At 59.3% G+C, this 25555-nt stretch overlaps 2 protein-coding genes across 4 annotated transcripts; one reads left to right on the forward strand and one right to left on the reverse strand.

Annotated features, from left to right (window-relative positions):
- Positions 1–2722: 2722 nt before the first annotated feature.
- On the forward strand, positions 2723–15009 carry Plvap (plasmalemma vesicle associated protein). Of its 2 annotated transcripts, none has more exons than XM_006995927.4 (6): positions 2723–3165; positions 6397–6493; positions 6589–7286; positions 7817–7874; positions 7971–8052; positions 14380–15009. In XM_006995927.4, the coding sequence occupies exons 1-6, from the start codon at positions 2800–2802 to the stop codon at positions 14384–14386; spliced, it is 1308 nt and encodes a 435-aa protein (XP_006995989.1). In that variant the 5' UTR covers positions 2723–2799; the 3' UTR covers positions 14387–15009. The 2 variants fall into 2 exon arrangements, with proteins under 2 accessions (XP_006995989.1, XP_076409273.1); XM_076553158.1 differs by having other exon boundaries at positions 6589–7247.
- A 3897-nt stretch (positions 15010–18906) lies between these two features.
- Gtpbp3 (GTP binding protein 3, mitochondrial) lies at positions 18907–23565 on the reverse strand. 2 transcript variants are annotated; one of them, XM_006995928.4, is made up of 9 exons: positions 23345–23565; positions 22877–23124; positions 22681–22767; positions 21620–21822; positions 21394–21466; positions 21162–21305; positions 20886–21051; positions 20140–20424; positions 18907–19984 (listed from the first exon to the last, which is right to left on the reverse strand). In XM_006995928.4, the coding sequence occupies exons 1-9, from the start codon at positions 23395–23397 to the stop codon at positions 19759–19761; spliced, it is 1485 nt and encodes a 494-aa protein (XP_006995990.1). In that variant the 5' UTR covers positions 23398–23565; the 3' UTR covers positions 18907–19758. The 2 variants fall into 2 exon arrangements, with proteins under 2 accessions (XP_006995990.1, XP_076409278.1); XM_076553163.1 differs by having other exon boundaries at positions 21620–21867.
- Positions 23566–25555: the final 1990 nt, after the last annotated feature.

A 25555-nucleotide genomic window follows, 5' to 3' on the forward strand; every position in this document is an offset into this window, starting at 1 on the left:
TTTGAACTCACAGAGATCCACCTGCCTCTGCCTCCCCAGTGCTGGGATCAAAGGTGTGCGCCACCACACGGCACAACTCTATTTTTAATACATTTTATGTATCTATTTGTGTACGGTGGGCACTCACACATGCACAGCACCCACATGGAAGTGAGAGGACACCTGTAGGTCTCTAGTCTCTCCTTCCACCACGTGGGTCCTGGGGATCGAACTCAGACTGTCAGCCTTGGCAGCAATCACCTTTTCCCACGGAGCCATCTCGCTGGCCCCTCAGCTGACTCTGTGTTTGTAGGTACATAATATAAAACACCTCGCATACATTATAAAGCACTGTCCACTCTTCGAGAACTAACCCCAGCCCTGCCTCCTGCCTGAGCCCCCCGACAGGACCCTCGTTACTTACATTCCACCCATCACTGTTCCTGCCCTCTGGGTTCAGAGACTGTGACCCCGCCCACTGCCTCTCAGCCTGGCATCATGTGACAGTTATACTCTGTGTGGGTGAGAGTTTCACACTTAGTGCCTACAGAAGTCCCACGGCTTACTTATTTTAAATTTCGTGTCATTCTATTTCATGTGTCTGGGTGTTTTGCCTGCATGTATGACTATGTACACCTGTGTGCATAGTGCCGTCCGAGCCCAGAAGTGGGCATCAGATCCCTGGGGACAGGAGTTACAGGGTGGTTATGAGCCATTATGTAGGTGCTGGGAATCGAACCCAGGTCCTGCGAACTGATAAGGCATGCTCCATGGTTTATTAAGGCTGACTACGTGTCCAGCTCTGTAGGAAAGCCTTGGAAGCGAGTGATATTGGGCGCTGGGAAGATGGCTTTGTGGATAAAAGCTCTCGCCACAAAACCCGAAGACCTGTGTTCAGTACCCAGAACCCACAAAAGGGGGAAGCAGATACCTAACTCCCCAGAGTTGTCCTGACCACAGACATACCCCCTGGGGTGCCCAAGACACCATAGACCACCATAGCAGTGAAGATGGAAGAGGAACTAGGTGTGTGGGGCTCCGTGGGCAGTGAGCTCTGCTAGCACGGAGAGACCCTGAGATCCCGGCCCAGCACTGTAAACCAGGGGGGGTGCTGCACACTTTGGAGGGGGAGGCAAGAGGGTCAGGAGTTTCAGGCCATCCTCAGCTACACAGGCACTGGGAGGTCAGCCTAGGCTACATGAGTCCCCCCTCTTAAAGGGAGCAAAGAGCTGCCCTCTGTAAACAGGATAAAACCGGAATTTCGGGGGAGGAAGTTGCTTTTCTGGGGTCACGTGCTGGCCAGGTGGCATGCCAACTTGAGGCCGAACTGTGCCCCCCTCCCCCCACCCCGCCTGCCTGGCCAACCTGGAGCCACAGCCGGTTGGGCCCTGACTGCGGCCCCCAGTCCCGCCACCCCCACCCCGCGGCTGTCCAGGAAGGGTCTAGAATCAGGAATCACCGGGTGGCTGCAAAGGCCAAAGGTCACACAGGGCTTCCTGTCCGCCCCTGGGAACTTCCTCCTTCCCAACCCCACACCCGCCTGCCCAGCTCCTTCTCCATCCCATCCCTTCCCAGACGCCCCGGCGGCGGCGCAGGCGACCTTCCCCCGCGGGACCCCCCAGCTGCCAACCCCTTGCCCCACAGGTCAGGGCTGCCTAGGAGCAGGGACAGCAGTGGGGGAAGCAGGTCAAGGATTCCAGAAAACTCTCCAGCACTTTTGGGGGCGGGGGCACCCCGAGTCCTTTTCTCTGTGACCCTGAAATCTCACATCTTTGTCTGGAGGTTGGCCCACACAGACCCTAGAACCTCTCCGTGAGCCCTACCTACCCACAATGCTCACCTCCAACTCCTGGGACCCTGATCACAGCAGGCCAGAAACATAAGCACACTGTTGTCATAGAGAGGGGAAACTGAGGCACAGACTGGTGCAGCCCTTGCCAGAGTTCACAGAGATGTCTCCCCTTTCCAAGATTCTGCTCTCCTACTTCAGACCTGGGGGTGGGGATTCTAGGCAGGGGCTCCACTTGCCAGCCACGCCCCCAGCCCCTCACTGGGGGAGTCTAGGCAGGGTTGTTATTGCTGAACCAGGCCCTAGCCCCAGAACACTATGTAAGCTGGTAGAATGTTTGAGGGAGGTGGCACCACTGTCCCCCAGGAGTCAGGTGTCTGCGGGGTTCTTCTGTGTACGAACTGAACACTTACTGTTGCCCATCGTGGAAAACCTCCCCGGAGGAACTCAGGCCCGCAGTCCCTTGCCTTGGATCTCATCCTCGTGTGTGTGTGTGTGTGTGTGTGTGTGTGTGTGTGTGTGTGTGTGTGTGCGCGCGCGCGCCTGGGAGCTGCCCATGGTGACTGTTGGGTTTCGTGGGATTTGACTGGTGACCTGGGCATGTTTGAACCCAGCTTGCCACACAGTAACAGGGCCAGTCTCTTGTCACTGCTGTGCTTCAGGTTTCCCTTCCACACAGCGGGCCTAGCCACGGGCATGTGCAGAGGGCATCGCCTGGCCGGCCTATGGCCGGGTGGTAGTGGTGGAAACTGAGGCCGGGCCAGGCGGAGGAAGCCAGGCCAGTCACCCAGCGGGTGCCGCACCCTCCATCTATCACGCTGTCCAGACTGCCAGTCCTTAACAGCCAGGGTGGGAGTGTTGTGATAACCCACAGCCCCCATTTCCTCCTGGCCAGGAAGGAGCCGGGCAGAGGAAGCATTAAGAGAAGTAATATAAACACTCCCCCCTGCTTGGCGCGGCCCAGATCTGGCCAGGCAGGCGAGCAGGGACAGGGACAGGCAGGGCTCCCGCAGCCGACACTGCGCGCACGCATGGGGCTCGCCATGGATCGCAGCCCGTACTCCCGCACGGGGGACACCGCGCGCGGCTGCTGGTACTACCTGCGCTATTTCTTCCTCTTTTTGTCGCTCATCCAGTTCCTCATCATCCTGGGCCTGGTCCTCTTCATGATCTACGGCAATGTGCACGCCACCACGGAGGCCAGCCTGCGGGCCACCGAGATCCGCGCCGACAGCCTGTACAGCCAGGTGGTGGGGCTGTCGGCCTCGAAGGCTAACCTGACCAAACAGCTGAACATCACCGCGCACGCCAAGGACTCGGTCATGCAGCAGCTGCAGAGCGCACGACGTGAGCAGGACCGCATCAACGCCAGCTTCCGCCAGTGCCAAGGCGACCTGGTAAGAGGCGGCCTGCGCGTCCCAAATTCTGAATTCTTCTTGAGGAAACCATACTCGCCTCCTCCGTTCTTTACTTCGAACATGGCTTCATGTAGTTCAGGCTGGTCTGGAACTCGCTGTGTAGCCCAGGATGTCCTGGAGTTCCTGACCCTCATGCCTCTGAGATGCCAGGCCTGGTTTATGTGGTACATGCTACACCATTGAGCTACAGCCTTTCTCTGTCCCTAACCCCAGCCCCAGGCAGCGTCTCACTATAGGCTGGTCTTAAACTCTGGGCAATTCTTCTGCCTCAGCCTCCTGAGTGACCCATGCAGCCAGTGAGGATCTTTGGACAGAGTGATTTTCACAATGGCGGACATCGCCTGCCAGAAAGGGTTTGCTGCAGGTGGCTTGGTTTTTAAAGTTAGATTTATTCATTGCACTTGCATGTTTACCCGCATGCCGTGCCCATGTGTGGAAATCAGAGGACAGCCTTCCACCATGTGGGCCCCGGAGAGCAAGGCAGGCGTCAGCCGCAAGCCCCTACCTGCTGAGCCGCCGCCTCGAAGGCCTGACGGCTGTATTTACTTATGTATTTATTTAACAGAGGCAGGGTCTCACTATAGCTCCAGCTGTCCCGGAACTCACGCTGTAGCCCAGGCTGGCTTCGAACTCACAGAGCTCCACCTGCCTCTACCTCCCGAGTGCTGGGATTAAAGCCACCATACCCTGCTCTCCAATCATCCAAATTAACAACAAGGTTTCTCTTGAGCTAAACCAGGAATTCATAATTTATGGCTAGGCCAATCCACTGCGGAGGCAGAGCACCTTCTCAGTAAGCTTTGTGGGTGAAAGCGGGCGGGTGGGAGCAGGTGCAGACCCCAGTGTCGACCTGCAGTTGGGGTTCGGCTGGGCGTCCTGGGCGGTCGCAGGTCCTGCAGCTCCAAGTGTCTGCCCTGTCTGCTCACCTTCGCAGAGCTGGGTAAATGGACCCAGAAAGCTTGATTCTTCCTCAGTGGGACTTGGGTGAACCAAGCCTGGGTGTGGCTCAGAGCTCAGCCCTTGGCCAGCATGTGTGAGGGCCTGTGTTCCGTGCCCAGCACCGAGCACACAACCAAAAGAAATGCCACTCTGGGCCATGGTGGCACACACTTGTCACCCTAACACTTGGGGGCTGAAGCAGCAGGAGCAGGAGTTCAAGTCAGCCTAGACTACCTAAGACACATGAGAGAGAGAGAGAGAGAGAGAGAGAGAGAGACACACACACACACACACACACACACACACACACACACACACACACACAGAGACAGACACAGACAGACACACACACACACAGACACACACACATACACACACACAGAGAGACAGACAGACAGACAGACTGAGACACACACACACACACACACAGATACACACAGAGGGAGAGAGACTGAGAGACAGAAACACTGAGAGAGGGGAGGAAAGAGAGACAGACAGAAAGAGGGAGAGAGGGAGAGGGAGAGGGGAGGGATAGGGGAGGAGAGGTCTCAGGCTCTTTCGCAGGAGGGCCTGAGCCACTGTGTCCTGCAAAGGTCGCAGAGCCCCGGAGACCGCTGTCCCCACACAGCCCCAGCATGTCCGACATACCGGACTGTGTTCACTCGACACCTCCCCACGCCACGGGGAGAAGAGGACACTTCAGGCTGGGGCAGCTTCTGGCCCAATAGCGGGGTGCTGGCAGCCGCCAAATTAGGGGTGAAGTAAGGACTCCCCTGGAGAGGACCGGGTCCTAGGCTGCCCCGGGACAGAGGTGGTCTCCTCCCTCAGAGCAGAGGCCTTGAAGCCCAGGCTCCCCAGGAGCTCCCTGGCCTCTTGTACTTTCTAGGCACTTACCACCCCGGTCAGGATCTGGGGACACACTTTCCCCACCTCCTTTCCCATGCTTCCTCATTGGAAAACACAGGGCCCGGGCCCCTGGGTTTTAATTTCCACAAAGCTAATTTATTTACGGCTCCTGGAGCTGGACCCTGACCCGGAGCCTCCTCCTTGCTGAGTGCAGACTCCATCACACCCCAGCCCTGATCCTACAGTTTAAAATTTTCCAGCCTGGGCTACAGGACCACCTCACTCAGAACACTGGGGTTCCTTGGCAAGCTGCCTTCCCCATGATGGACAGGAGCCCAGAAGCCACTTGGGACGCACCTTAGTGGTTTCTGTCTTGTCCCCCACTTCCCCAAAGCACGAAGAAATGTGATTTTGATTTTTCTGCTTCTTCTCCCCATTCTCTGTTTCCCTCCTCATCCACGTTGTGCCTCTTCTTCTTCTTCTTCTTCTTTTTTTTTTTTGAGCTGAGGATCGAACCCAGGGCCTTGCGCTTGCTAGGCAAGCGCTCTACCACTGAGCTAAATCCCCAACCCCTCCTTTTGGTTTTGTTTTAAGATAAACTCTTGCTCTGTGGCCAGGATGACCTTGAATTTACTGTGTCCCCCTGTCTGGAAGGACAGGCACACACCACATCTTGCTTCTGTGGTGGTGGGCACAGAACCCAGGGCTCAGCTGGGCGGTGGTGGCGCACGCCTTTAATCCCAGCACTCGGGAGGCAGAGCCAGGCGGATCTCTGTGAGTTTGGAGCCAGTCTGGGCTACAGAGTGAGTTCCAGGACAGGAGCAAAGCTACAGAGAGAGACCCTGTCTGGAAAAACCAAAAAACCAACCAACCAACCAAACAAACAAACCCGGGCTCTGGTGTGCTGGGCTGGCATTCTAGCAACTGAGCTGTGGCCTCTATTTGTTTAAGAATCTTGCCAAGCGTGATAGCGCACACCTTTAACCCTAGCACTTGGCAGGCAGAGGCAGGGGGATCTCTGTGAGTCCGAGACCAGCCTGGTTTGTATCGGGAGTCCCAGGACAGCCGGGGTTACAGACCCCATCTCAAACAGACAGACAGCCTTCCTCTGTGATCCAGGCTGGCCTCAAACTCCTGGCGATTGTCCTACTTCAGCCTCCTGAGTGCTCAGTGCTCAGGTTACAGGTGAGAGCCGCCACATCTGGTTTATGAGGGCTGGGGTTTGAACCCAGGTTTGTGCCCCTTAGGCAAGCACCTCACCAACTGAGTGAGCTACAAGCACTCTACCAGTGGAGCTCCCCGCCAGCTCTAGTCAGATTTTTGGAGGTCACTCAGAGCCACAACCCTCTAAAGGTGTCGTGGCAGCCACTGTGTGTGCATCCCTGGAGATGGGTGCTGAGCTGTGTCGCGTGTCCACACCTGCAGGTCACCTACATGAACTATCACCCGTTCATGGTCGCCATCATCCTGAGCGAGATGCGCTGCTGGGAACAGGTGAAGGAGAACAACAAGACCTGTGAAGGTAAGCGGGTGCTGGCGGGGGCAGAGGGAGGAGGGACGGCGACCACGCAGCTCAGGGGCCAGCCTGGGCTCACCCTCCTCGCGCCTGCCCCGCAGCCTTGCTCTTCAAGCTGGGAGAGAAGGCTAAGACGCTGGAGATGGAAGTGGCCAAGGAGAAGGCAGTGTGCGCCAAGGACAAGGATAGCCTGGTGGCGGGAAAGCGGCTGGCGGAGGAGCAGCTGGCGGCCTGTGGCAAAGAGCGCGAGCGGCAGCAGCAGGAGAAGCAGGTGGCCGAGGAGCAGCTGCAGAAGGTGCAGGCCCTGTGCCTGCCGCTGGACCAGGACAAGTTCCAGGCGGACGCGTTAAACGTGTGGCGGGACTCGCTGATCGCGCGCTCCCTGGAAAGCCTGGGCTACCACTACCCGCTGGGGCCCGAGATCCGCCGGATGTGCGAGCATCTGCCCGGTATCATGAGCTCCAAGCTGGAAGAGCTGGCGCGCGGGCTGCGCATGGGCATCGAGCGCGTGACCCGTGAGAACGCGGAGCTGCGGCGGCAGAAGCTGGAGGTGGAGCGCGGGGCGCAGGGCACGCAGGAGGCGCGGGCGCGCGCCGAGACGGAGGCGCAGGCACGCGAGAGCCAGCTGCGGGCCGAGTGCGCGCGCCAGACGCAGCTGGCGCTGGAGGAGAAGGCCGCACTGCGCGCGCAGCGGGACGGCCTGGTTCGCGAGCTGGAGGCGCGCAAGCGCGAGCTGGAGCAGCTGCGCACCGAGGTGGACGTGCGTATCCATGCGCTCGACGCCTGTCTCAAGGCCAAGGTGGGCCTGGTCCACTGGGTGGAGTTGGTGCCCTGGATACAGTCTGGGAGGGTCAACCTGGGAAGGGGTGGGAGCTGAGGCCGGAGGATGTCGCTGAAGGAGGGAAGCTGGGCCGGGGCGAGGGCCAGGTGGGCTTTGCCCTGGACGGATGGCGGGAACCGGGTTTGGAGTGGATTTGAGTCCAGTTTAAGGATTAGAGGTCCGGGTGAGGGTTGCAGGTGATGTCGGAGCTGTGGTGGCCTCGATTTCCCGCCCAGTTTCAGGCTCCTTGATGATGCCTCAGGTTGGTTTGGGTTAGGATCTTGGTTCCTTAGTCTCTAATCCCAGCACTGGTCATTCAGGGGCAGAAGGACCTCTGTGGGTTCGAGGCCAGCCTGGTCTAAATAGTGAGTTCCAGGACAACCAGGGCTACACAGAGAGACGGTCTCAAAACACAAACCACCACCTACAGAAAAACCACCCAACTAGGTTGCTGAGGCATTTGTAGGGCACAGAGGGACCAGCTCCTCCAGCCTCTCTTCTTTTCCCAGCCGCAGCCAGCCATCCCGCCAAGAGTGTCCGGCCCAGGCCCCAACCCTCCGTCCATAGGTGAGTGACAGCGGAAGGGTCAGGAAGGGGACACCTGGCTCCCCACCCCAGCTCTCCTCTCTTCGGCTGCTCACAGGAACCCTCATTTTCCTATAGATCCTGCTACCCTGGAGGAATTCAAGAAAAGGGTCCTGGAATCCCATCGTCTTCCAGTAGTCAAGCCCGCTGTCCCACCCAGGTGAGATGCCAACCGGCTGAGGTCTCCATCCCAGAACTGGGCATAAAGGAAGCTGGGTCAGGGCTCAGGGTGGAGGGAGCCAGAATTCACACTTGCTGCCTCCATAATGGAGCACCTGCTGTATACTAGGGCATGGCCAATATACCAAACATGACCATACTCTAGACAGGCAAGGCAGGGCTTTGGAGGGAGGGGATACTGTGAGCACAGGGAGAACAGGGGGGTCGGTGTCCTGGGCAGCCGGAACAGCCAGCACAGGTTTGGAGGCTGGGCTGGGTAGAGAAGGTCCACAGAGTGGAGAATGTGGGACTCTGAGTCTCATTGCCCGTGCATCCTGTACGCGTAGGTGAAGGTGCAGGCCGGAGCCCAACCCTGCCTACAGCCTCATAGCCATCCGCTGTGGTTTTACTTTTTCCCCTGTTCATTTGTTCTGTGTATGGACAAGCTCCTGCCACGACACTTGTGTGGCTCAGAGATCAACTCGCCACGTGGGTCCTGGGATTGAACGTGGATCCCCAGGCCTGGTCCACCATCTTGCCAGCCCATCCACCATGGTTTTTGTTGTTCTCTTGAGTCAGGGTCTCTATGTGTAGGCAGACTGGCCTGAAACTCAGATCTGGTCCTGAGTGCTGAGATTCTTTAATATCCCACCACACCCAGCCAGCACGGTTGTTGACCCAGGGTTTCTCACTGGACTGGCTGACCGGCCACAGGAGCTGAGAGCCGCCATCTCCACCCCCCAGCCCTGTACAGTGTGCCCACTGTGTTCTGGGATCGAACTTGGGTCCTCTGCCCTGCAGCAAGGCTTCACTGAGCTGTCTCCCTACCCAGAGCTCACGATTTACTTTTACGGAATGGAAGCTGGGCTGGTGAGAGGCCCGGTGAGGAGAAGAGTTTGCTGCCAAGCCTCACAGCCCAGGTTCCATCCCCGGGTCCCACACAGCAGGAGGAGAGAATGGACTCCTGAAAGGTGTCTCCACACTCCGGCCACGGCATAGGTGCACCCCACACACGATAAAAATAAGAAAATAAATAGACATGTGAGCCAGAGTAGTGGCATCCTGGGAGCCTGGGCCACAGTGTGGGACCCTGTCTCCACTGAAAGGCAGTTCAAGATGAAGACCATCAAATGTAAATCACTTTACATTAACTGTAAAGTGAAGCCCACAGTCAAGAGAGGGGCCAGGGCTGTCTTGGAGCATGCCTCGGCCTCTGGCCCAATGCCCACACCCTCACCGAGTCACCAGCCAGTCATCCGTCGGAGACACCATGTGTGTGCGTCATAGGGAAATGACTCAGGGCCCTGGTCTCTGCAGGGCCCTGGCCACTCTGGTTCAGGTCGTATAACTTGGGTGACCCGGTGGCGGCTCAGGTCCACCTGTAATCTCAGCATGCAGGAGGCTGAGGCAGGAGGATTAGGAGCTCAAGGACATCCAGGACTCCCGAGGAATCTCCTTCCTGTTTGTTAGCAGTTTGGTTCCAAGACTCAGAGCAGTCTCTGGGATTTGTACATGGATGAATTGTCTGCATGTCTGTCTGTGCCCAAGAAGAGGGCATCGGCATCAGACCCCATTTTAGATGGCTGTGAGTTGCCATGTGGGTGCTGGGAATTGAACCCAGGTCCTATGAAGGAACAGCCAATGCCCTTTAACGGCTGTGCCATCTCTGCAGCCACAGTCTTTGGGATTTTAAACCAAATCTTGTTGGGTCCCTAGACGTAGATTTCAACTCCCTGAACGAACCATCACATGGTGGCCAGACCTGGGTCTGTTTTTCTCAGCCTCTTGGTAAACTACCAGGGAACTTCAGAGATCGCTCTGTAGTTAGGGGTTTTGTTTGTTTGTTTTTATTTTTTGAGACAGGGTTTCTTTGTGTAGTCCTGACTGTCTTGGAATTCACTCTGTAGACCGGGCTGGCCTTGAACTCAGAGATCCACCTGCCTCTGCCTCCTCAGTGCTGGGATAAAAGGCGTGTGCACCACCACTGAGTGGCATGAAATTGATTTTTAAAGAGATTTATTTATTAATATTGTTTGACATAGGTTCTTACTCTGTAGCCTTGGTTGTCTTGGAACTCACTATGTAGACCAGGCTAGCCTGGAACTCACAGAGATCGGCCTGCCTCCCCAATGCTAGGATTAAGGGTGTGTGACATCTCACCCTGCCCCACTCTGTAGCCCAGGCTGGCCTCACACTCAGTCCTTTGCCTCCACCTCTTCAGCTGGTGTGCAACACCACGTCGACTATTTTACTTTTATTTGTGTGTGTAAGAGGGCGCTGGACCAGGCCCTCTGAAGAGCAGCAGCCTGCGATGCCCCCCTCCAGCCACAGTGGGCGACCTGTTTTTGAGGCCGTTTGATTTATGTAACCTGGGTTGGCCTCAGGCTCCAGGTCATCCTGTAAAAGGTAGAAGAGTGAGGAGTCGGCCTGCGTGGCACAGGCCTTTGAGCCCAGCACTTGGAAGGCTGAGGCAGGGGAATTACAAGTTCACGACTACATAGTGAATACTTTTTTTTTTTTTTTTGAAAGAAAGGAAGGAAGGTGGAGGAGAGAGCAAAGAAAATACTGAAGACGATGACTAGAGACAGCAGAGTAGACCCTGCCTCCTTGTGAGCCCCCCCCCCCCCCCATCTTGGCTGGGAAATTTCTGTTCTGAGCTCCACTTCTCAGAGGATGAAACTAAGGACTTAGCCGGGGTCACGTACAGGCCTAGGACTGTCAGGTCTCACTTGAGAACCGGGGAAGCTTTGCACATTGTTTATCTTGAATGACGCCTGTGCCGAGGGACAATGCTCACTCAGGCTGCCCCCCCCCCCGCCCCCCCAACCCCCCTCCCCATTAGCCTTCAGGTGCCAGGAAGGGCCTTTCCCGGGACTGGGGCCATGGCCTCAAGGGGCTTCTTCCTCAAGGGTACAGCTTAGCTTTGTTCCTCCGTCCCTGCCTGCCATGTTCTCACACTCGCTAGGCAGATGGAGGAACATCTCCACTCTGGTTATTTTGAGATGATGTCCGGCTATATAGCCTTGCTGATCTCAAACTCAGAACCTTCTTCATCAGCTTTGAAAGTCTGGGGTGGCACAGGCCTTTAACCCCAGCACTTGGGAGGCAGAGAGGCGGATCTCTGTGAGTTGGAGGTCAACCTGGTCTACAGAGTGAGTTCCAGGGCCACACAGAGAGACCCTGTCTCAAAACAAAACAAAAACAAAAAAGAAAATAAGTAAGTAAGTCTGGGTTGATACCTATCTCCACATCCAACTTTGTTGTCATTTGATTAACCAGTTTCATTATTTTGGAACAAGATCTCACCATGTAGACCAGGCTGGCCTTCAGCTCACAGAGATCTGCCTGAGTGCTGGGATTAACGGGGTGTACCACCACCCCAGGCGCCGTACACCCCCTTACTATTTATTTATTTATGTTTATTTTTTGTGTATGAGTGTTTTCTGTGTGTCTGCCTGTGCACCTGATGCCTGTGGGGGCCTGAAGAGGGTGTCAGGTCCCCAGGAACTGGAGTTTCAAGTGGTAGCCACCATGTAGGTGCTGAGAACCAAAGCTGGGCTCCGGTCTCCACAACCTCCTTTTGTTGTTTTTTTGAGACAGGGTTTCTCTGTGAAACAGTCCTGGCTGTCCTGGATCTCACTCTGTAGACCAGGCTGGCCTCGAACTCACAGAGTTCCACCTGCCTCTTCCTTCCGAGTGCTGGGATTAAAGGTGAGTGCCACCACCACCTGACCACAACCACCTTTTAAAAAAATATATCAACATCCAAATGTCTTCGTGTGTGTGGTGTGTGGCCTGTGTGTGCCACATGCTGTGGCAGAGGACAATCGTGTCCTTTGTCCTTGTCTGGCTAATGCCCTTGAAACCAGGTCTCTCACTGAAACTGGAGCCTCTTGGGCCCCAGCCCCAGCCTCCTCCAGGCACTAGGGGCACAGCTGCTGGTGTAGACACACCTAGCTTTTTGTTGTTGTTATTTTTATTTATTTATTTTTGTTTCCCTAAGACAAGGTCTCGTTGTGTAGCCCAGGCTGGCCTCAAATTCAGAGATCCTCCAGCCTTTGCCTCTAAGGTCTGGGTTTAAGGGTGTGCTCCGTCACGCCTGGCCCCAAGGATTCGAACTCAGGTCACCATGCTGTGGAAGTAACAGCTCTTCCCCACCCAGCCATCTCCTTCTACTCTGTTTACAGTGCTGACAAGTGTGTGTGTGTGTGTGTGTGTGTGTGTGTGTGTGTGTGAGTGTGTGAGTGCGTGTGTGCGTGTGTGTGTGTGTGTAGGGGTCAAGAACTCAAACGTGGTTACAGCGGTCAAAACAATTGTTCTTCCTTTTAGTTAAAAATTACCGTCAGATTTGCTTGCATGTGTGAGGCCACGGTACTTGGACACCTTGTAGGAAGGAGTCAGTTATCTCCTTCCAGTGTGTGGGTCTCAGGGAGTGCACTCAGATCTTCCGGACTCAGCAAGCGCCGCGCCCGGGCCAGTTCACGCTGCTTTTAAATGAGACCAGCGGTCTGCTTGTCCCAGCCAATTCCTCTCTATGCCAGAGGTTCCATTTCCAACGTTTGGTTTGGGATTTTGTTTGTTTGTTTGTTTTCTTTTGGGGGGGGCAGGGAGGGTTGAGACAAGGTCTCATGTAGTCCAGGCTGGCCTCAAACTCACCATGTAGCTAAGGCTGGCCTTGAACTCTTGACCTTCCTGCCTCCTCTGCCGGTGTAGCCCTGATACTCAGGTCTCACAGCCCCAGGAGCTCAGAAGTGGGGTGACATGGGCCGAGGAACAGTCAGGAGGGGACCATTGAGAACCCGCTGAGCTGGATGGCAGCCGCAGGCTGATGCCTGGCACCCCAGGAGCCTCAGGAAATGGCAGCCATTCCCCTGCCTCCTACCCTCAGCCTCCACTTCCCAGGTGCCCCTGCCCTGCCCTGGGGACTTCTTACTTGGACCAGCGTCTGTCATCTCGGTCCTGGGCTACAGAGGCAGGGGGATCTCTGGGCGTTTGAGCCAGCCTGGTCCACACAGTGAGTCCCCATCTCAAAAACAAACAAAGGAAGATAGGCCTGGACGAACCCGTGAATGCCCCAGCCAAGTGTCTGGCCCACGGAAACGGATGTGCTTGTGAGGTTTTTCACAATTTTTTTAAACGGTGATTGATGGTGTATGTGCACATGTCACGACCCAAGTGTGGAGGCTGGAGGACAACTTGTAGCGGTTGGCTCTCTCCTTCCATCATGTGGCTCCTAGGGGTCAGTTTCATATCAGGTTTGGCTACAAGCCCCTGTACCCGCTGAGCCCTCTCGCTGGCCCATGGTTTTATTTTCCTTAATTTCTGACAATGTGGGAAGACAAACTACAGAATCTTCCACAGGGGCCAAGCTCCCCAAGGAAGGGACTTTTAACCAGACACCTAGACAGGGGAGGAGCCCGGGTATTCCGGGTAGTGCGCTTGGGAAGCAGTGATCGAGGGGGGGACAGTGGCTGTGTCAAGGACTTCGGGGGTCCCAGAGGCTGTGGGCAGCGCCGGGCTTGCCCCACATGGAGACGAACTGGTTCAGTCTGGTTGATTTGGGGGAGGTGACCTGGGCAAGGACAGAGGTCACCAGGCAGGGATCACGGCTGGAGCCAGGGAGGGGACCAGAGCCAGGCAGACCGTGAGGCCTGGGGCCCCAGGGAAGAGCTGGGGAAGGAAGGGAGGGGGGGAGGAAGCCAGACTTAGCTGCAGACCCCCCCTCCCCACCAGGAAATGCCTCAGCGCCACCCCTGACCCCACCGGAGCTGCTTTGCCGGGCGGGGGGGGGGGGGGGGAGGAGGGGAGGGAGACGGGGGGGAGGGCATTCCAGCCGAGAGATGCTGTGGGGGACGGGGCGGAAGCCTCCTGGAATTGTTGGCACCTGGGTGGGGCTGGTGTCCCGGCTGCAGGGGGGCAGGAGGATGGACCTTGGTGTCCGCTGTGAAGCTGTGGACTCTGTTGGTCCTGAGGGTCCGTGGAGGGCGCGTGCATGGGGCGGCCTCACCCTGACTGCCTCGGACTGAGTGAATGAAGGAAGGCAAAGCAGAATCCTAGTGTGTGGGAAGCTGGGGCAGGAGGATTGTGAGTTTGAAGCCAGCGTGGACGGCACGTGGAGACCCAGGCTTCAGGGCCTAAGAACCCTGTGGGCCTCCCTGAATCCCGGGCTCGGTCTGTGGAGCAGAGCCAAAGCTCAGAAGCCTGGGTCTAACCTGGAGCCCCCGGGAGCCCCGAGAGGCCTGGGGAGCCGCGTCATGCCCCTGCCGCGGACCAGCCCCGGGCCCCTCAGCCTGTCGACTGACCGTGCCCTCTGCTCTTCCTTCCCCAGCGGCTGAGGAAGCAGCTGCTGCAGGACCCTGGGCAGCAGACTCGCCCACCCGTGGATGGGGCCAGCCAGATGCCCACGGCGCTGGACACCTCCTCTGCCCCTCGCTGCCCCTGCCCCCCCCCCCCCGGCCCCCAGACACTGGGTTCAAGGCCTGTACAGCTGTGGGGTGACCAGAACGGCACCCGCCTGCCCGTAAAGCACCCACAGCTCAGCTGCCGCCCCAGGCACCTCCTTTGGTGCCTGACCCGAGAGGTGAGAAACAGAAAGTCCCAGCCTCGGCTCCCTTGGGACTTTCCAAGCTGCCCCTAAAGGCCCAGGTGATTCCAGGTCCTCTTTTAGTTCCCAGGCCTCCCCTGGATGGCTTCGAGGCCCCAAGAAACACAGAATTCATTAGGTTTTTAAACCGTGTTCCAGGGTCCCCAGGCTCCCCTCCTCCCCACAAGGAAGGGCCTGAACCACAGGGGAGGCCCGTGGATCTCCCGGACCCCAGGGGAGGCCCGTGGATCTCCCGGACCCCAGGGGAGGCCCGTGGATCTCCCGGGGCCTGTAGGGCTTGCTTCTCCACACTCCGCCTTGCTTGTATCCCTTAAAGATATCCGTGGCACACAATAAATACCACAGAGTCTTTAAGGGCTGGTTTCTATTCTTTATTATTTTCTTTATCTGTTAATGCGGCCCCACTGTGTGCCAGGCTGGCTTTGACGGCTGCTGTGTGCTGATTTCCGCTAAGAGGCGGCTCAGCCGTCTAGGGGCTGGCTGCTGCTCTTGGAGAGGACCAGAATCTGTTTGCTAGCTCCCGCATGGCCGCTCACGGCCTTCCTACGCCCAGGGCATCGGCACCATCTCTTGACCTCAAGGGCAGCAGGTATGGGACGGTGCATTCGTGTGCATAAAGTAGAGGAGTAGATCTTTAGATGGATAGACTGCTAGGCGTGGTGGTGCCCGCCTTTCAGCCCAGTCCCGTGGGTTAGTTGGGAGGGTTTGCAGCTCAGTTGTTGAGGGTGCTTGCAGCTCAGTTGTTGAGGGTGCTTGCAGCTCAGTTGTTGAGGGTGCTTGCAGCTCAGTTGTTGAGGGTGCTTGCAGCTCAGTTGTTGAGTGTTGTAGCTCAGCCGCTGGAGTCCTTGTGTGGCGTGGCCGGAGCCCTGGGCTCCATTTCTCCAGCACCATAGAAACTGGGTGTGGCAGGGCATATTTGCTGTTCCAGCACTGAGGAGGATGAGGCAGGAGGATCAGGACTTCAAGGCCAGCCTGGGCTACAGGAGACCCTGTTTCAATCATCGAAAATTAATAAAAATTAAAAGCTATACTACCGACTAGTGGTGCGGACATTGAAAGGAGCATTTCCTCAGGCTTGGTACAGATGCAAACCAAAACGTGGCCCTTATGGAAATGAGCTTGGCGTTGTGGTGGAGCAGGCCGGTCAGCACCGGTGGGGGCGGGGCCGAGGCAGGGGACTGAAGAGCAAGGACAGCCCTCTAACCCTGCGGCTCCTTCCCAAGAAAAAGCAGCGAAGCAGGAGCCATTGAGGGAAAGGGGGCGCAAGGTGCTCAGAAGCAGCCGCCCCTCGTCCCCCAGCCCTGGCCTGGGTGGGAGCCGGGGATGAATCACGGGCCGGCAGTGCCACACTCGGCCACAGCTCCTCGGGGACAAAGCCGCGATATTTCCTGGATCCGGAAACGCGGGCAAGAGCCTGTCACTGCAGGAAACACTCGGCTGGGGCTGAGCCAAAAGGGCCACCGGGGGTCAGCCTGGGAGGCTGCCGGGACAGCCGGTCTGGAGGCCCCAAGGAACTGGGGATGTCCCTGGCCCCGAGCCTGAGCCCTGGGATGAAGCTGACCTGGTGACCACAGAGAGCCTGATAGCCACAGTCCTGGGTTCGAATCTCACTCCATCTCAGCCTCCGTTTCCTTTTCCTAGACACCGTGTCCCAAATCTGTAACCTCAGCTGCTTGGGAGACTGAGGCAGGAGGATTGCTTAGGCCCGAGAGTTCCTGGCCAGCCGGGGCCACACAGCGGAGACCCAGCTCTAACAACTGCAGTATCGGTTGCAACAGTGAGTGTAAAGCTCAGACACACGGGCCTGCTGACGTGAGACCCATTAAAGAAAAGAAGGGCTGGGGATTAGCTCAGTGGCAGAGCGCTCGGCTAGCAAGCACAAGGCCCTGGGTTCTGTCCTCAGCTAAAAAAAAAAAAAAAAAGAAAAGAAAAGAAAAGAAAAAGCCTGTCCAGCCACTGCCTCAGTAGGATCCTGTACTGGTCCACAGCCATCTTTCCATCATGGCTCCCCGTTACCCTACAGTTTTGCCTCTCATCCCTTTGTCAGCTCCCAGACCTGGTTCAGTCCTAGCTGCTCCCTGAATTTCTGACTTAAAGAGGAGCAAGGCTCATTTGCTTGGTTTGTGTTTATTTTGTTTTGAGACCAGAGTCTCATTATGTAGCCCAGGCTGGCCTCCAACTCAGAGATCCTCCGCCTCTGCCTCCCAGGTTCTGGGACTGAAGACGTGCGCCACCACACCCGGCTGGCCCCGCTTTCTAGGACTGTCGTGACAGGTGGAGCTGACCTTTTTTAGCAATCCTCCTGCCTCAGCCTCCAGGACGTGGGGACTACAGGCGCACTAACACGCCTAGCAATGCTTGTCCTTGCCTGAGAAACTTTCCTTTGTTCAAGACCAGGATTTGCAAAACACAAACCCAGCCCGTGGCAGGTCAATGGCTCTGTGGGTGAGCGAACTTGTTGCCCAAACAGGGGGAGCTGAGACTCCTTTCCAGCACCCCCATAAAGGCCGGGGCGACCATACACCTGTAACCCCAGCGTTGTGGGCGGACGGCAGGATGCCGAGTGCTGGCCACCGGTCCTGAGACCGAGCCTGTGAGGTCTCCACCTTGCCCTCCTCTGGCTTGTGTGTCCCCTTGGATTCGCATGCCCACCCACATGTGTGGACAGTGCCACACACTCACAAACGACATGGGACAGCGGCTTGGCTCGGCTTTGTCTGCCCAGAGCCCTCCTCCAGGCAGCCTTCCAGGATTCCCTAGGTGACAGCCTTCGTCCCTTGGGCCCAGCCTCGCCCTGGCTCCCAGGCCCCAGGTAGTGCTCCCTGGCGGAAGGGGTCCAGGGCCCGGCCGCGCCGCCTCCCTCCGCTGGGTGAGGCCCTGACTCTTTGGGGATTTCCTGCGTCCTCTATAAATAACCCCCCGCCGCTTCCCACAAACTCCTCACCCTTCTTGGAAAAAAGGGACAGCGGCCAAGGCCTCCGTGCAGCTGTGTGCCAGGCCGAGGCGGGAGGCCCGCGGCGGGCGAGCTGCCCGGAGGTGCGGCCCCGCCCGGCGCCGGGCGCCACAGCTCCTGGGAGCCGCGGGACCCTTCCCCTGTTTGAGGCAGGGTCTGGCTCGGTGACCCAGCCTGGCTCGGGACGAGCGAGCGCTGCAGAGACAGCCGTCCTCATCGATGAGGACGCGGCCTGGGGACCGCGGGGTTACGCGGGGGACGCTCGCCCCCTGCTGGCCGGCCGCCGCTCCACCAGGCGGCCCAGCCTCACGGGCGCCACCTCGCGGCCTCGGCAGGCGCAGCGCGGACGTCTGCAGGGTCCGTCCGTCCCCAGAGCCTCCTCCTGGCAGCCAGGCCTGAGTGCTGTTCCCGCACCCTGCCGGGAATGATGCTCGAGGCCATCGCCCTGAGGCTGGGCTTTCCGATCTGTATATTGGGAACATTTGTGCGCGGCCTGGTGGTGCACTGGGGAGGATCCTTGTGACTCTGAGTAAGGCCAGTGTCGTCTACAAAGACCTCATCTCAAAAACTGAAAATAAATACAAATAAAATAAAAATATTTGATAAGAGGCTGGCGAGGCGGCTCTGCAGATAACATCTGTAGCAACAAGAGGACTCGAGTCTGGTTCCCAGCGCCCATGGCTCCCAAGCTCACACCCCTCCCTCCCCACACATATAATTAAAACCTGCTGCCAAGCCGGATGGCCTGGGAGCCACGGTGCCATTGCTGAGGACTCCGGTAAGTTGTCCTCTGATCCCATGTGCGCTGTCCCCCATAAATAAACTAAAACAGAATGTGCAGTAGGGCCAGGCCTGGGTCCAATTAGCCGTTTTTTGCATCGGCCTGTGGTGTCGGCGAAGATTGTTCAGGGCGGGGAGAATGGGAAGTCTGTGTGCTATCGGTGAACACGGCCGATCCCCTCCCTCCCGGTCAGGGGGAGACGGCCTGGGGGAGCGTGCGACAGCGGAGGCCTGGGTGACTTGTGGGTGAGGCGGAGCCCCAGCTGCGGACCGGACTCACACACCAGCCCCTCACTCTGTCCAGGAGGGGCTTGTGGGTAGGAAGACTGACAGGCGGCGAAAGGCCTGGGGGAGGAGGGAGGCACAGTCAGGTCAGAAAATCCCAGACACGATGATTTAGGAGGAGGACTCGGCGGCAGTGGGGGTAGGGACGAGAGACAGTAGACACTCAGATGGAAGGGTCACAGCGAACGTATTACAGACGATATATGCTGCTACAGAAGTAAAAATAAATAAATAAATAAATAAATAAATAAATATATTTGATTGACATATGATGCCACAGAGAGAACTCATAGGCAAACTTCTGGAAGGTAAGGGTGACTGGTTCTCATGAACAAACATTTCTGGATCACCTGAGCTCTTCATACTCCTTTGGTAATTAAAAATAAAAATTATGAAGCCAGGGGCGTGGCTCAGGGTGGAGCCCCGCCTAGAATCCCCAGTGAGGGGCTGGGGGCGTGGTCAGGGTGGAGCCCCGCCTAGAATCCCCAGTGAGGGGGCTGGGGGCGTGGTCAGGGTGAAGCCCCTGCCTAGAATCCCCAGTGAGGGGCTGGGGGCGTGGTCAGGGTGGAGCCCCGCCTAGAATCCCCAGTGAGGGGCTGGGGGCGTGGCTCAGGGGTGGAGCCCCGCCTAGAATCCCCAGTGAGGGGGCTGGGGGCGTGGTCAGGGTGGAGCCCCGCCTAGAATCCCCAGTGAGGGGCTGGGGGCGTGGCTCAGGGTGGAGCCCCGCCTAGAATCCTCCAGTGAGGGGCTGGGGGCGTGGTCAGGGGTGGAGCCCTGCCTAGAATCCCCAGTGAGGGGCTGGGGGTGTGGCTCAGGGTGGAGCCCTGTCCAGAATCCTCCAGTAGCAGGCTGGGGGCGTGGCTCAACACCTAACAGACAAGGGTCTCATCTCCAGCAATACAGACTCTTGGCGTGGTGACGTAGGCCTTCATCTCAGCACCCAGGGGTAGCTATCCTGGGATCCCTGGCCTGTCTGCTCACTGTGGAGGGACAGACCTGAGGGCTGCAGACCCCAGTGCTCTCCTGCCCTCTGCTGCCATCTTGAATCACTATCTAGTGGGAACCTGCGGCCCAGGCTCTGGCCCTCACTTGCCCACACAGAAGTCCCGGAAGATGAGGTCCAGGATCTCCTCGGTGCCTCCTCCACCCGTGAGGTGGCTCAGGTGCCTCCGAGCCAGGCGCAGGGCCTCCGCCGCCAGGGCCAGGTCTGTCGCCGGCTGGTAGTGTCGCAGGGCGTCCAGGCAGCCCTGGAGGTGGTGCTGGTGCCTCGCCCGGGTCAGGAGCGGCGGTCCTGTGGATGGGTCCCCGCACCTGCCGGAAACGAGACCCGCTGTCTCACTCACTGGGCAGCCGCACCCCGTTTGCAGAGAAACTGACGCCGAGGGACCGGCCTGAGCCCAAGCCAGCGGCCCTGCCTGCACCTGAACCTGGGCTGGGGAAGCTGAAGGAGGCCGAGGGTGACTCACACGGCAGCCAGCTCGGTCTTCAGGGCCTGCAGGAGGCCATCGAGCCCTGCTCCGGTGCGGCAGGAGAGCAGCAGGTACGGCAGCCCGAGGAGCGCGGCGTCGCTGTCCGCGGTCCTGGCGGGAAGCAGGTCGGATTTGTTGAGCAGCAGCAGGAGGCGCTGTCCGCAGCTGTCGGGGCTCTGTGCTACCAGCGGGGCCGCCACGGTGTCCAGGAAGCTGCGGCTGGAGGGGGAGGCCAGGTCGGAGGCGTCCAGTACCCCCAGGACGAGGTCAGCCTGCTCCAACCTGGGAAGGGAGGAAGCCGTGTTGCGGGGCTCAGCCATGGAGGCCTGGGATGGCACTGTGGGCGCTGAGCAGGGGGACAGACACCGCAGGGCGTGGCCCAGAGCAAGAGCCCGGGCAGAGGCAGGGCACACACAGCTGCGGGCTCCGGTGAAGGGCGTGGCAGAAAATGCTGGGGGCGTGGTCAGTGGAGAGGACCCGAGGTCAGGGCTTTTGGTGAAGGTTGGAGGGTGTAGCTGACAGGGTGGAGCAGAGCGAGGTGGTCCTGGAGGGGGAGTGACCAAGCAAGGCTTAGGGACGGGAGGGGAGTAAGCGGCTCCAGCCAAACTTGCATGTCAATCAAATTACGAGGCCCCCTACCCTCGATGTCAAGGATGCTCAAAATCTCCCGTTTCAGGAATAATGAAACAGACTTAAGGGGAGGAAAAGGCCCGGGGTCGCCTTGCTCCCAGCCCCGCACCCACCTCTGGCGGGCCCTGCGCACACCCTCCTGCTCGACGGCGCCCACGCCTTCCCGCAGCCCAGCGGTATCACTCAGCAGCACAGGGAACCCAGCCAGGTCCACGGGCGTCTCCAGCACATCCCGGGTGGTCCCGGGCTCTGGGGACACGATGGACACAGGTTTCCGGCCTGAAGGGTGGGGAGAGTGTGAAGAACAGGAGGGTGGAGGTAAGTGCCCCCACTTTCAGACTAGACCCCTGCCCAGGGCCTGGCCCCGCCCTTGCCCGCATCCCACATACTGAGCAGATTCACCAGACTGCTCTTCCCCGCATTGGGGGGTCCAGCGACCACAATGTGCGCCCCTGAGCGGAGCCTCTGACCACGCCTGGCATCTCGCAGGTGGGAACCCAGTGCAGCCTCCAGGGCTCGAACGTCTTTATCCGCTGGGAGGGAGAAGGCAGGTGGAGAAGAGGCAATCAGGAGGATCTCAGGGGGTCAAGGTGCCAGCCCCCCCCCCCAAGGCAGACATACCCTGCTCCAACACATCCTCTTCCAAATGGTCATCCTCTCCGAAGTCAATATAGGCCTCTACATGGGCCAGAGCCTGGGAGGAAGGGGAAGATGTCATGGGTGCTCCTGGGAACTCATGGTCTTCTCTAAACCCAGCTCCAGCTTGACCTGAGTGACCAGACAGGCAGTTCACAGGCCTAGAGCTTTCTCTACAGAACGGGTGGATGGGTGAGCAAGCAGGCCTTGCCTTGGTGAGGGTCTCCGCCCAGCCTCGGCACAGCTGGCCCAGTTCCCCATCCAGCTGCCTCAGGGCCTGCCGCCGCTGGGCCTCAGTTTCCGCATGGATCAGATCTGCCAGTCCCTCCACCTCAGTCAGGCTCAGCTTTCCGTGGGCGAACGCCCTCCTGGTGAACTCTCCGGCCTCAGCTGGTCGTAGTCCTGGCACACTACCTGGAAGCATCACAAGGTCCCTGATCCCCATCCTACAGCAGATGCCTGATGGCGAAGAACAAACTGAAACCTGTCTGGGTTTTGAGGTGATACGGCTGAGCTGCTGGACCCCCACTCTCCTGGCCCGCCCTGTAAGGAACACCAGGAAGCTCACTGGCTCCCCAGGCCAGACTCCGACGGGCCCCTTATTTGGGTCTGACTTGGGTATCCCGCCTGAGGGTTAGGAGATTCTGTTAGAACCCAGGACAGTGGCTGCTCAGGTCACCTGCAGCTGCTCCTCCCACAAAGGCCCCAGACTGACAGACTAGTAACCACCAGAGGTTTCCTGTGCAAACCAGTTTGACAGACACACATCAAGCAAAGCATTTTCTTCCTGGAAAGGCAAGACCACCCCCCTCCTCCCACCACCCAGGAATCACAGGCAGGCTGGTTGTAAGCTGGTACTGTGGGCTTAATCAACTCCCTGCTTAGGACCTAGCCCTTCCTCCGAAAGACCCCCACCAAACGCACCCTGTTCTTGAGCCTCAGCTGTCTTCACAGCCTTCCCCATACTGCAGTCTGTCTACGGCATTAATCAGGGGTGTGTGTGTGTGTGTGTGTGTGTGTGTGTGTGTGTGAAACCACACCAGGAAGTCAAAAGACAGCGTACAAGAATCAGTTCTCTCCTTTCACCGCAGGGATCCCGGGATTGGAACTCAGATGGGTCTTGACAACAATCGCCTTTACCGGCTGAGCCAGCCATCTAGAAGGCCCACGTTAATATGATAAACCTTTCCCCCCAAATGACACTCTGTCTTGCTGCCTACACCTGAGACCTTTCAGTCTCTCCGGGAAAAGTGTCACCCAACAGAGCCTCACCCAAGGCCTGCAGGACTCCGCTGACCACCGCGGGACCTCCATGCACGTGCAACTCCACGCAATCCTCACCCGTGAAACTCTGGGGGCCTGGTACGGCAAAAAGCAGAGTCAGACAAAGGGCACGGCCTGGGCTGCCTCCCGGAGGGGGCTGAGCCCGGGTCACGAGCGCCGTGGGATCCTGGATCGGGGCCCTCACCTGGGAACCAGAGGACCAGCGCGCGGTCCAGCGGCTCCCCGGAGCGCGGGTGGCGGAGAAGGCGCAGGCAGGCGCTGCGGGCCGGCGGTGGCTCCCGGGACGCCGTGAGGCTGCGGAGCGCGAGCCCGCTGGCCGGGCCGCTGGTGCGGATCACGGCGATGGCGCAGCGGCCCTGGCCGGAGCTGAGAGCGAAGATGGTGCTGCCGGGGGCCCAGGGCCCGGCGCCGCTGCTCCGGCGTGCGCACAGCCTGGGGGCCGGGGAGGAGAGCAGTGAGCGCACCCAGCACGCCGAGCCCCGGGGGGAACAGGGGCGAGGGAACGTCGCCCGGGGATGCCCCGGATGCGCGCGCTGCGGCCGGCGGATGGACGGGGCGGGCAGGAGAGGACATGGCCGCTCCGGGCGGAGGAACGGGGCCCTGGGGCCGAGAGCGGCGCCCCGCGCCGTGACAGCGGGTCTGCCCCACCCACCTGCGGGGCGCCCGTGCCGCCCGGGTCGCCAGGGCGCTCAGCCCGCGCCACATGGGTCTCCAAGTCACAAGCGCCCTGCCCGACCTTCCTGCGCGGCTTCACGTTCTGGGGGGAAGTCCCGCCCCCTTCGCGGCGTGACTGGCAGGGCGCTCAGCCACTCGATTACCATTGGGTGGGCTACGGACGGTGGTTCCTATTGGCTGATAGCAGGGTGTGTGCGGCGTGAGTGTCCCTCGGAAATACGAGACCCAAGTTTTCGGTTCCTGGAGCGGGGGGCGGAGCCAGCCGGGGGTGGGGTGGGGGGAGCGGGCCGTCCCGGGGCGAAGGTTCGGGTCCCCGGCTTCCCCGTGTGCGCGCCGTCGCTGCAGAGGAGCCAAGAAGCCACGTGTGCTGTTTTCACGCTCAGCGGGCAAAGGCGCTAACAGCCCGAGCTCGATCCCCGGGACCCGCTTAGCGGCTGCCCAAGTTGTCCTCCGCCCCCGACACGAGGGGCAGAGGGGGCGAAGGAGGGAGGGAGGGAGAGGTGGGGAGGGAGAGACCAGGTAGGGACCGGAAGCTCAAAGCATCTTGCTGACAGTCGGGGATGAGTTCCGGGCAAAGCCACGCCCTAAGTCAGGGAAGAATTGGTCCCAACTTTTGGGAAGTTTCTTCCCGGCCCTTTCCGGGTCTCTCCGCTCCCCGTCCCCCAGCTTTGCCAGCTCCGAGGCGAGCGTTTGCAGCCAGGAGCCATCCCCAGGCCCGGCGCCTCCTCCAGGAAGGCCTCCGGGCGGCTCCACTCCAGCCCGGGCTCCGGGCGGCTCCACTCCAGCCCGGGCTTCCCCGCCCTCTCCGAGGCCCCGGCCGGCCGCAGCTCCGCCGTGTGCCCGTGGCTCCCCGGGGTTACCTCCAGGTTAACCCGGGACAGCCCCGACCTGGGGGCGAAGGCGGAGGCTGGAGCTCCGGGCACCGGGCGGGCGGGGCCGCGGGCGCCCTCGCCGTTAGTTCTCGGGTTCTGGCTCCGGGCACCGGGCGGGCGGGCGGGCGGGCTCCGGGGACTCGCTGCGGGCCGATGCGGCCGCGAAGCCCTCGGCTGCCCTACTTTGCGGTCTGTGAAACGGGAGCGGTGGTGCTGTCCACCTCCGTGGTCCCGTCTGAACGTGTGGACAGCAGATGCCCACTGCAGACCCGGCCTGCCTAGCCTGGGCTCACGGTCCTTCAGAGTGGGCCACTCCGGACCGTGGGCGGTGGGGAGACCCGGCCCTGCGCGGGGGCTCCGCGGGTTACGGCGCTCGCCGCCGAGCCTGGAGACGAGTTCGATCCCCCTGCTCCCCGTGGTGGAGGGAGAGGATCATTCCCTCCAGTTGTCTCCTGCCCGCCACACGCTGGCCAAAGCGCTGACCTCACACACAAGCAAATGCTCTTTTCAAAGTCGGGGGCTCGGAGGGAAAGGGAGGCCACCCAGCGCCGGAGGCTCGGCTTCGGGAAGAGCCTTTCCCCAGCAAGCGGGACCCCGCTGGCTCACACCCCGCTCCCCACCCCACACACACTCACACGAGTTTCGTTTTCTTTTTGGGTTTTTCACGACAGGGTTTCTCTGTGTAACATACTGGGACTCCCTGTGTGGACCAGGCTGGCCTCGAACTCAGGGATCCGCCTGTCTCTGCCTCCCGATTAAAGGAGGGCGTCGCCATCCGGCCAGTGGGCTGATATATATATATATATATATATATATATTATAATTTTAATTTATTTTTATTTACGGGTGTGTACTGTCTGGGTCAGGTGTCGGGCCGGAAGAGGTTGTCATGTGCCGTGGAGCTGGAGTTTCAGGGTGCGGGAACCGAACTCTAGTCCTCTGGAAGAGCGCAAGTGCGGGGCCGAGGGTCCCGGATCGCTCAGAGTGGCCGTGGACTTGCGATGGAGCTGAGGATCGCTTTGAGATACGGATCTTTCTGCCCCCTGAGTGCAGGCCTGGGAGCTCGGTGCCAGCCAGGCCAGGGGTCTGCGACCGTGCGATCCTGCGGCCCCCATCCCGCCACGCGGAGACGGAACGCAGAGCCTTGCGCATGCTCGGCCCGTCTGTGCTGCCCATCTGCACCCCGGCCCCTGGCCGACTACTTTCTCCATTTCCTCTGTGTGAGGTGCGCGCGCCGGGGTGCACTCGTGAACGTCGTCGGCTCTCCACCACGGAGATCGCGGACTTGAACTCGGGACCCCACACCCGGCCTCAAG

This window comes from Peromyscus maniculatus, chromosome 17 (genome assembly GCF_049852395.1).
Source record: "Peromyscus maniculatus bairdii isolate BWxNUB_F1_BW_parent chromosome 17, HU_Pman_BW_mat_3.1, whole genome shotgun sequence".
Taxonomy (NCBI): domain Eukaryota; kingdom Metazoa; phylum Chordata; class Mammalia; order Rodentia; family Cricetidae; genus Peromyscus; species Peromyscus maniculatus.

What these genes read in the sequence shown, in the direction of transcription:
- Plvap (XM_006995927.4), top strand. Translation starts at nt 2,800, where the DNA reads ATGGGGCTCGCCATGGATCGCAGCCCGTACTCCCGCACGGGGGACACC. An exon ending in GCCAGTGCCAAGGCGACCTG is followed by an intron (nt 3,166 to 6,396) that starts GTAAGAGGCGGC and finishes CCACACCTGCAG; the next exon opens with GTCACCTACATGAACTATCA. An exon ending in ACGCCTGTCTCAAGGCCAAG is followed by an intron (nt 7,287 to 7,816) that starts GTGGGCCTGGTC and finishes TTCTTTTCCCAG; the next exon opens with CCGCAGCCAGCCATCCCGCC.
- Gtpbp3 (XM_076553163.1), bottom strand. Translation starts at nt 23,397, where the DNA reads ATGTGGCGCGGGCTGAGCGCCCTGGCGACCCGGGCGGCACGGGCGCCC. An exon ending in AGAGGATGTGTTGGAGCAGG is followed by an intron (nt 21,306 to 21,393) that starts GTATGTCTGCCT and finishes TCTCCCTCCCAG; the next exon opens with CGGATAAAGACGTTCGAGCC. An exon ending in GTGCGCAGGGCCCGCCAGAG is followed by an intron (nt 20,425 to 20,885) that starts GTGGGTGCGGGG and finishes CTCCCTTCCCAG; the next exon opens with GTTGGAGCAGGCTGACCTCG.